Consider the following 10715-nt stretch of genomic DNA (forward strand, 5'->3'; position numbering starts at 1 on the left):
GGTAGCGGTGCGGAGCATTCGAAACGTCAGGGTGCTTCACACCCACTGTGCGGTTGGCGTTAACGCGGCGACAAGCCAAATACCCCACGAAAACAAGGTTCTGCACCCAGCAAACCACCCAGATACCGCTGTAGATTTAACTTTTCCGTCTTTTGCTTCAACCGAGAAAATCACGCCGTCACGGTATGACGCCGACTGGTGTGACACTGCTTTCAGCAAGATCAAAATCCGCACCGCTACCGACAACCGCGTCTGGTGTGAATCCAGCTTTATAGCCTACCATGGTTTTTAATATCCTTGCCTCACCCCAACTCTTATATGGCGGCTTAAAAATATACCTTTTCAGGTGTTTTGGTGTTAAGTAAAATTATATTATATAAATTGTATTTATGTCTTTTTTTAGTGTCAAGTATAAATTCGAAGAGGTAAAAATTACACGTGGAACTTTTATGTATTGCTTTGATGTATGGCGCCCTCTCATGCTTTGATCGATCTCATTTCTACGCGGGAAAAAGGAAAATTACCGACAGTGCGGAACTCAATACGAATACAGCCTGTAACGTGTATTAGTACTTTCTGGTAAGTACTCTATGACTAAGATGTCCACAAAACGATAAATACGGCGATGCAGCACGTTTTCGCGCATTTAAAAGGTAATTTTTCCAAAAACGTACAGCGGGGTGTTTGAGACCTAACGAACATGTAAGACATTAAGACAACGTATTACTGGTTACCCGCTAAAAGGATTACCTGCTCCAATCTTTGGAGCATACTTTTTTAATACAACTGTCAATGTAGAGGTTGTGTCATTATTTAAATTTTTATTATTAAAGTAATATTTAAATTTTGATACCTTAATCTTTAATGCAAGTTGTTTTTTTATGTTTGAGTACGATGTAGTAACAGCAAGGCTCATGTTTTCATACACGTCCTAGGGCAAGACACTTTACGCCAATTGCTCCATTGTAGTGGTCACCAATGAGTTGTCCAAATTATCAGCCATACACAAAAAAACAATCACCCACAAAGTTACATATGTGGAATGTGGTAACTCATAATTGGAACATTGTGTATGAAACTGAACACTCGTTGTGAGAACTGTCGTTTTCTCATGCATGCAAGAATAAGCAAAATAGATTCCCTCATTCAATATTTCTTGTACCAGTGCGCTATTTTTTTGATTTGCGCAAGAGATAATTTATCTGTGTATGCAATTTTTAAAATCTTAGTACAATATTATTGTATGTTTGTTAAGATTTTTGAATAACGAGTCATTGCAAGTGACCATCATCTCAAGTTTTTTAAATAAACGGTATCCTTAGATGATTTTGTTTTATTTACTAAAAAATTATTTAACACCATGAAATTGGCAAGTAAATAACATTTTCCAATACATGGGGTATGAGTTTGAAATGTTGTGGTACATGTAGTGGAGTCTCATTGTTACTCTGAATGTGGAACACTGATTGCATTCAAACCTATACCCCAAAGCCAAACTATAAACGTGGCAATATTATTGTTCCCAGCTCAGCTTTATAAACCTTAAACATATTTCTAGTTATCACCAAACACCAATTATCCTATCTAAGAACTGAATCAACGAGAATGAATATTTTTTAATGTTGTAAAAAATGGCAAAATTTATGTATCTTGATGTGTTTTCTCTTCCTGTATTTACTTTTTTAATAATTTAGATATTATTTTTAGGCTCATATAAATGAACTTCCCTTGTTTGAAACTTGTTATTGGATAATGTTTCTGTTTCACAGAGTTTTACAGCTATGGCGAATAGGTATTTAAGGCCTGAGTTAACAAATGAAGAAGTGCATGAATGGTTTGCTTCAGTTGATGGGAAAGTAAAATCTAGGCCAAACTTTCCCGCTATTCTTTTCACCGGCCGCGGCATTGTGCGAAAAAAAACAAGCACTCAATCCGCTGAAAATCCTTCATACTGTGTAGCCCATGGAAAGGATGCCTGCTTTGAGGATGAATCCACTGTTTATGAAGATACACTGTTAGAGAGTGCTGATATGGAACAGCTGGATTTGGAAACTTTACCACCTTTGATAGATTTTTCGAAATACTACGACAATCCAGAGTCCCTGGAGGTTTACAGGCACTATAACTTCACTCATGATTACAATCCCAATCTACCTACAACTGAACACAGAAAAAAGATTTTGGCTATCATTGAGCAGCAGCCCGTTAGCATTATTGAAGGGTGTACAGGAAGTGGTAAAACAACTCAAATACCACAGTTTATTCTAGACGAGGCTGCAAGAAAAGAAAAATATTGCAACATATTGGTCACACAACCAAGAAAAATTGCTGCAATCAGCATTGCTCGCCGAGTGAGCCAGGAAAGAGATTGGCAAGTGGGTGGCCTTGTTGGGTACCAGGTTGGTTTGGACAAAATGACATCACCCGACACCAGAATCACTTATGTAACAACTGGTGTGTTTCTTCGTCGTATAATCATGTCAAAAAGCTTAAACGAATTCACTCATATCATTTTGGACGAAGTGCACGAACGAGATCAAGAAACTGACCTTGCAATGCTTTTGGTTCGAAAACTTCTCAACTACAATTCCAAATCAGTGAAGGTTATCCTTATGTCGGCAACTTTTGACATGAACGAGTTATCAGACTACTTTGGTTCTTGCATTTATGGAAAAGTCATTAAAGCACCCACTCTAAAAATTGCAGGCGAAATGTTCACAGTAACCGAACATTATGCAGATGAACTCACACCACTTGGTTGCCCCATGCCAGCTTGTGATCTTGCAAATCCTGAAGTTTTGGACGAGGCTTATACACTTGCTGATAAAATCATTGCTCACTTTGATAAGCTTGAAACCGGCCTGCAAACTCCTCAAGCTACGATGTCCATGGATTCTTCGAAAAGAGGATCTGTACTTGTGTTTTTACCAGGTATACATGATTGGATAATTTTAAATTTTGTTTAAAGCCAATATTTAAAAATTATGGTTTAACCAATGAACCAAATCTATTTTGAAATTTTATTGTAGGCTGTATAAGATTATATTGATAAATAATTACTAAAATTACAAGCCGATTGGTACTCCTTTAACAGTTAGTTTTCTTTGTGAAATACACTACATTCAGTAAAATTTGGATCTAATTTCTATACATCATATATATATATATATATACAATTATTTTTCTTTGTTTAGCACCCTATTGTTTATATTAAACACAAGCGGAACCATGATGTTTAATTTATGTTCCAGGTATTCATGAAATTCGGGAGTTGGAGCGGATCTTGAAAATTGAAAAAGAGAATAGAAGGTATCAGATAATCCCTCTGCATTCCAGCATTACTTTGGAGGAACAAAGTCTTGTGTTCTCCAAACCCAAACTAGGTTTCCGGAAGATTATTCTTTCTACCAACATCGCTGAAAGCTCGATCACCGTACCAGATGTGAAGTATGTCATCGATTTCTGCTTGACTAAGTGCATGGTGTGTGATCTTGATACCAACTACCAAAGCTTGAGACTGCAGTGGGCGTCTAAGGCAAGTGGAAAGCAGAGATCAGGTCGTGCAGGACGTGTATCCAACGGAAAAGTTTATCGTCTTGTGTCTAGGAATTTCTGGTCAACAAACATTGCAGAATATGGCATTCCTGAAATGCAACGTTGCTCTCTTGAAAGTGCTATTCTTAAAGTCAAGCTGCTAGGAATGGGTGCTCCCAAGTCAGTATTGTCGCTTGCATTGTCACCTCCAGACCTACACAACATCGGACGTACGGTTCTGCTTCTCAAAGAAATTGGTGCACTGTCAACAACAATTGAACAGAAAGTTTATGATGGAAAGCTTACATTTGTTGGTAAGGTACTTGCAGCTTTGCCTCTTGACATGCGTCTGGGAAAGCTACTTATTCTTGGTTATGTATTTGGTTGTCTGGATCAGTGTTTGATAATTGCTGCCTCTCTTGCCAAGTCAAGCTTCCTTGCCACACCATACTACCTAGAGTTGGAATCCTTTAAGCAGAAGCTAACATGGGCTAAAGGAAGCTTCAGTGACTGCATTGCCATGCTAAATGCCTACCAGATGTGGGAGAGCTGCAGTAGATCAAGTATCTTCAGAAGGAAGAGTGATGAGATGGATTGGGGTAAAAAAAACTTTATTCAGATCCGGAAGGTTCATGATGTCCACACCTTAGTAGATGAGCTTCGAGATCGTTTGAGCCAATTTAACATTCGTTCCAATGATTTGTGTTTTTGGTCATCTCAGGGTAAAAAGGAATGTGAGCTTATTCTTAAAGTGATAATGTCTGGGGCATTTTATCCCAATTACTTTGAGCTGCTTCCATCTGACGGAGATGTTGCTTCAAAAGAGATGTGCCTGCTCGATCCAACCACAACTGTAATGTTTCGTGGCTTTCCTCCTAACTGTGGTGGATTGTTGTTCAAAGATTCCATCATTGAAAACACCAAGGGATGTGGAAAAGCTAAGAAATTGTACTACGATGGTTCCAAAGCATTTATTGAGTTTGAAAAAGATACGACCATTGAAACGAAGGATGTCTACCCAGCTGTATACCTGGCAAGCCGATTAAGCAACTCAATGCGACCATTACAATTCTTTAAAAGTTATGAACTTGCTCCCGAAAACAACGACTCTAAAATTTTTCTATATGAGGATGCACAGAAAAAAAGGTACAGACAAGAAGTAATGAAACCAAGCGGTATGGTCTGGTTCCCTATTTTTGTGACCCACATAAACTCAGTCTCTTGTTTTTGGGGTTACAAAGCATTGTCAAAAAATAATGAAATAATGGACACTATTGAAAACATGGTTGCTGATTGCTATGCAAGGTATTCTACTACAGAAGTTATACCGGTAATGGACAAGCTGTTTCTTATAGCTTTAACTTACAACAACGTAACACAGCATTACAGAGCTGTGATTACCAGAATAACACCTTCAATTTCAGTTTGGTGTGTCGACTACGGCAACAGTGTGTACAATGTGGACATATGTTCATTATGCAAAGTATCCCCACAATTGGAGCAGATACCATTTCAAGCCATAGCCTTCCGAATGCGCGGTGTGCAGCAGCTGGAATATGTACCGGCTTTAAAGACTAAATCTTTTATTTTGGAAGCGGTTCAGTCATCCAAGGGCATCATGATGGCAAAAGTATATTCTGTATCCGCTGGCACTGTGAATGTGGATCTGTTCACCAAAGACGATCGGTACATCAACGAGCTATTGGTTACGAATGGCTTGTGTGAGTTTGCAAATGAGAGCAAGGTATCAGAGATAAGCCACAAGAGTTGGAAGATGGCAGAAGAGGAACATGTGGTAGATGAAGAATTGTTTGCTCAAAAACATCCCGGCATGTGGCACGAACTTGATCAAAGTATAAGAGTTCCTACAAAAAGAAAACTGCATTACCAACGAATACATGGCCCGAGGTCGCCATTTGAAGGAAGTTTTTCATCTTTGATGAAGGTTGGAAGATGTAGGAAAGTAAGAGTGGATCGCAATAGCATCAACTCATTCGCCATAAATCTCAGTCGTGAGAAAACTGGAGGTTCAGTGATGATGTCTGCTGCTGAAATTGGTATCAATCAAAGTGGAACTACAATGCTTGCGAGAAGCACTACCATGCTTCCATCCATAAACGGTCTTCGATCTCTGCTTCTACTTATCTTCTGTCCGATTATGGAACTCCGGGTGGATGTGGAAGAACAGCATTACACGGGAGCAATCTGCGGACTCGGAGCAGCAAAGATGTGCAATGGGGAATGGAGGTCAATTCTGCCTGATCATGACATTGAGGTTGTGTTTGACACCAAGATCACCAGCCAAGATGTGATTGACGTCAACAGCATCAGAATGATGATCAACATGGCTGTTGGAAGTCAAGAATCTATATTGGGTGGGCAAGCAATTCATCGCTTGCAGGGCAACGCAAGGAAAAAGTTGTTGGATTTGATAAGCAAAGAACGACAGCTAATTACACAGGATAACATGATGCATAGCTATAAATGGCGCCTTAATCCTAAATCCAAGATAGTACCTCATCATATATCTGATTCCGAAGCAGATAAAAAAGACTTTTATAGACTCCATGATGGTGTGCTGCTCAAACAGACCAAAAAGCCGAATCCTTACCAGCCAAGTTATATGTGAATTTTCAAACATTGTGACATTATAAAACCCTTTGTTAAATTTTCACAGGATTATGTTCATTTAAATTATGATTTTATTTCTCATATTCAATCCTATTCATGTGCTTTGGCATTTTTGTATTTGCGTACTGGTACTGCTTTTTCTTTGCCAAGAATATCCTTTGTTTTTATATTTATATGCCCATTTGCCAATTTTTATAGCCTAATTTACAAATTGACAACATATTTCAGTTTTTCCATTCGTTTATAGTACATGCGGCAATTTCTTTAACCTTCTGTTCATTTTTTTCATAGATTAAAGACAACAAATGTTAAAATTAGAATAGGATTTGTGCCTGTTGGAATCATTACAACAAACAAAAAGAAAAGTTGTTGAAATCTGAAACAAAACTATGTAAGAAACCAACCATGTATGATGATTCACACCTCACTTTTATGTTGTTTAGTTTCACATGGAATAATCTATTCACAACATTAGGTGTTTTAAGTTACATTTTACTAAAACTTAGCTATTATTATTATTTATTAATACTGTATATAAATAATAGTTTTCTTGTAAACTTATTTAAAAGGGATTTCCAATAGCTTATAGTTGTATGTTTTTTGTACATTTTATAAACATTAGAAAAACAAACTGGTCGCGTTTTTAAAACTGTTTGTATATAGTGATGCGAAGGGGGATCTAGTTGTTGCAAAATTTTAAGTAATAAATAAGCCTATATAAACATGTTTTACTACTCTAATGTGTGAAATGATAAAATGGGATTTAAAAAAGTCAGAAACGTAGGATTTTTAGGTATGATATCATTGATGTTAATATAAAATATATTAGGTTATTGTACTCGCTTGGTTACGCAACTATAGGTGAAAGAACTGATGTATTATAAGTGGTTCTTTGTTGGTTTAATCCACTACAACAGTCTGATTGTTATTTTTGAGCCATGAGTGTTTCCATTGTTGTTTTGGGAGAATCGCTTTGCCTGTAAAGTTGAATCTGTTTTTACTTTGTAACAAATCAGAACTATAATGAAACACAATTCACACAGTAGAGTACTTAGTCTATATGGGTGATGACAACACGGGATATAAGGAAACGTGTGGGTCCACAGATGGTTCATTACCCTAAACATAGTATTATTATACTTAAAGCTTAGAGACCACCACACTCAATTAAACAGGAATATGTATTGTCGTACTATCAGTACCAACTAAGGTAAATAAGTGACGGTGTGAGTAGTGTAATAATATACCTAATACAAAGAATTGCAATTCACAAACCAAATGTGGTAAAAAATATTACAAAACACAATGATGATTATAAATAAGTAAACCTGATTGTTGTACTTTGTGTTTGTGCAATACTATTATAGATTGTGCGTATTGTAAAAAGTAAAAACCAGTGCTTAATAGTTAATACAGTGGTTCTTAAAACTTTTTGTACTTACGTACCATAATTTATTTCATACAGACATTTTGTGCCACTTCTTTTGATTTCATTTACTGTTAACTTTTTAATTAGTTGTCAGTAGTCAGTACGAATGGTATCTGGAAGACTTCATAAACCACAAGTGATATGCATACTAAAATTTGAGAACCACTGGTTTACCATTAAAATAGTGTGTTCAACATATAACATCTAAAAATATTATTGTAAAAGCTTTAAATTTTGATTTCAATTGGCCCAAGTAATAAACAAGTTCAGTTAAGTGCTACTAGACAAAGATTGTAATAATACTATCATGAAGAATGGTGTACAGCTTATTTTGTGTAGTGTGTATAGAAAATATTTCATACAATAATCGTACTTCGGCGAGTGATAACAAAGGACAGAATCTTGTTATAGGATCAGTTACCGACGGTGGCTCACCGTGTTATAATAAATATTTAATAAGTGAATATTTAATGTTAAAATAAACAAACATAAAAGCAGTGAATAAAAATGAATTAAGACAATTTTAAAACAAGGTTTTAATTTACGGAAACGGAATGAATTATTTAGTGGGGAATATTAAAGTGAACTGCATTGTTTATTGTTTAGAGCTTGAGATTCTTCTCTTAGCTTAAAATCTCTTAATTCAAGTCTCCATTCATTCCACTTTCTCTCCATCTTTCCCACCACTGCATTAGTTGCATCCCACGGGTAGAAAACAAGCGGGTGGCCACCGTTGATTACAGGTTGTATGTTGCTACTGCTGTTGTTGATTTTATGCCGTAAAATCCCATATACCATTACATCCTCAAGGGGAAAGCCTTGGAGGGCAGTCATCATGGCAACTTTGTATATTTGCGCTACGACTGTTGGGCTAAGGATAACCATTACCCCTCTACAGAAATCTGGGTATGTAGTTGCTGGATACTGTGACCAATGCACTCCCCATTTTCCTCCTCTAATTACGCCGCTGTTTTTCTCATATTTGAAGCCGCAGTACATTAAATCTTTGGAGGCTCCTGTTAGAGTCTTTAGAAATTTCACAGTGCTCCCAATGTGCACAACACAATTGTCATTGGTAAAAATGTAAAACGACCTTGGGTGATAAAGGTTTTGAACGATCCACCTAATTGCACTTAAAGTCTTTATAACCAAATTCGGATGAGTGTCAGAATCTGCTGTCTGCAGAATATCATCAAAACAGAGTTTTTCTTTCCGTAAATCGTCATTATGAACTTTATCCAAAGGTTTTCCGATTAGAAACACCAGAAATATTTGTTTTCCAGCAACTTGTTTTATGGATCCCCATGTGTTTCTGATCATTTGTCTTCTTGCTGAGTTTTCTGGCGAAGATTTGACAAAAAATATCACCGCTTCTTTTCGTTTCTATGATAAAAGAATTTTATTAATTATTAGAGTCGTGTCAGGTGCATTATTCAAACTACATTGTCAGCATGTTAAAACTCAAGTTATTTCCATTTTGGTTAATGGGCGAGAAACAATATATTAATTATTTAAACCTTTCATTAATAAAATAAACTCACTCTTTGTAAAAGCAGTGAAGTTGGATTTTTAACGATTCTTCCACCTATGTGTTGAGGGGTGTTTAAATTTTGAGCAAATTTCATTGGTAGTTCAAACTTACTCTCAAATTTCTTTTCAGTGCTGCTATAAGAAAACATTTATTGTTGAAGCAAAAATTAAGTTACCAATAGTATATACGCCATGTAGACGTTTTATAGTTACTATGCTATATAGCATAACATTACATATACTTAATTCGTTGTTTAATGTTTACCTGTGACCGAACTTTACCAGAAAATGTCCAAAGTGCCAGAGGAAAACCAGTACAGCAAGAATAAATATAACCGTCCGTGTGCGCCTGGCTTTGCAATGCTGCATGATATAAATCCAGATTCATTTGCAGTCTGTTTGTTATACTTAAGTGGACAAACAAATCACTAAAGCATAACTATAGCGGGCGAGCTTACAGAGGGGAAGACCCCGGTGACGTTCGTGTAATTTTAGTGACAAGACAGATCGAGTGATGCAGTTTGCGTTGCTTATATTCCAGCGAATATCACACGCAAGTTACAGTAAGCAGATTAATAAAAATAAATACAATTTACATCGCTATAGTGGCTTTCTCTTTACTAAGTATGGAGGCATAATGGCATAGCGTGCGGTATATATTGTATTTTGTAAAAATGATTACTCGAAGCCCTTATGTAACTTTTATCATTTTACGAAATATATTTGCTTGCCTTTTCGTTCAGATAATGCCAATGTAAAAAAAATAATAATTAAATAATACTCACCGTTTTAAATCCGTTAGGTGTGCTATCCATGGACATACTCATATGTTTCAATACAGAGCAATTAAGGGACAGCGTTTAGGCTACATTTGCTGATAATACATTAACCCTAACTTAACTGCAATGAAATATTTAATTGGATGAAACCTAATTTTGTTACACAGCACCCAGAGAGCGTGGTTTTAGTTTTCTGCGGACATGCAATGCATAAGCGCATGCTTTCCTTTTTTGTTTATCGCGTCGAGCTTGGTTTGAAACAAATGTTTAATTATACATGATGGGGTTTTATCTGCGTTAATTATACTTTGACCCTGTGGTTTCGCGAAGCTGTTGTTATGATAATGTAGTTTCTCCGGTGCGCCATGAAACTTTTATGCAATCAAACAGTATTTAAAAGTGTTGTTCGTGCGAATTCAATTGCTAAAACAGGTTTAATTGTGCGTTTAAAGACAGTGTAATACAACATATCAGAATAAATGGAACTACCTACAATCCATTATGTTGTATTTAGGCGTCCCCACTCAAGCAAATATGGCCTATGAAGTCGAAACGTATAGTACCCGCTTTACCACTTGCAGTAAATCGTAAAGCGTAACATAAATATTATACTGTAAAAAGATATATAGTAGGGTGGGGGAAAATGGGACACCTTTAATGCATAATATCCAAATAGCCTGATCGTGTTTTAAACAATTAACAACGGTCTGTGGAAGTCGTGAGGATACGGTTTTACAATTCAATGAATGTTCTTTGTTTACTACCAAATAGAAAGAGAAAACTAAACGAAAAGGTGTCCCATCTTCCCCCAC

The 10715-nt window shown here is 36.5% G+C and overlaps 2 protein-coding genes across 5 annotated transcripts; one reads left to right on the forward strand and one right to left on the reverse strand.

The window, feature by feature from the left end:
- Positions 1 to 415: 415 nt before the first annotated feature.
- On the forward strand, positions 416 to 6881 carry LOC100179896 (ATP-dependent RNA helicase TDRD9-like). Of its 2 annotated transcripts, XM_026838568.1 has the most exons (3): positions 416 to 579; positions 1770 to 2931; positions 3252 to 6881. In XM_026838568.1, exons 2-3 carry the CDS (start codon positions 1782 to 1784, stop codon positions 6161 to 6163), a joined length of 4062 nt encoding a protein of 1353 aa, XP_026694369.1. In that variant the 5' UTR covers positions 416 to 579; positions 1770 to 1781; the 3' UTR covers positions 6164 to 6881. The 2 variants fall into 2 exon arrangements, with proteins under 2 accessions (XP_026694369.1, XP_026694368.1); XM_026838567.1 differs by lacking the exon at positions 416 to 579 and having other exon boundaries at positions 1080 to 2931.
- Positions 6882 to 7332: 451 nt separating this feature from the next.
- LOC100177590 (lactosylceramide 1,3-N-acetyl-beta-D-glucosaminyltransferase-like) lies at positions 7333 to 10370 on the reverse strand. Of its 3 annotated transcripts, none has more exons than XM_018815703.2 (4): positions 9910 to 10370; positions 9390 to 9487; positions 9136 to 9256; positions 7333 to 8977 (listed from the first exon to the last, which is right to left on the reverse strand). In XM_018815703.2, exons 1-4 carry the CDS (start codon positions 9949 to 9951, stop codon positions 8171 to 8173), a joined length of 1068 nt encoding a protein of 355 aa, XP_018671248.1. In that variant the 5' UTR covers positions 9952 to 10370; the 3' UTR covers positions 7333 to 8170. The 3 variants fall into 3 exon arrangements, with proteins under 3 accessions (XP_018671248.1, XP_018671247.1, XP_026694370.1); XM_018815702.2 differs by having other exon boundaries at positions 9136 to 9259; positions 9910 to 10366; XM_026838569.1 differs by lacking the exons at positions 9136 to 9256; positions 9910 to 10370 and having other exon boundaries at positions 9390 to 9882.
- Between the last annotated feature and the right edge of the window lie 345 nt (positions 10371 to 10715).

Source organism: Ciona intestinalis, unplaced genomic scaffold, assembly GCF_000224145.3.
Source record: "Ciona intestinalis unplaced genomic scaffold, KH HT000098.2, whole genome shotgun sequence".
NCBI lineage: Eukaryota > Metazoa > Chordata > Ascidiacea > Phlebobranchia > Cionidae > Ciona > Ciona intestinalis.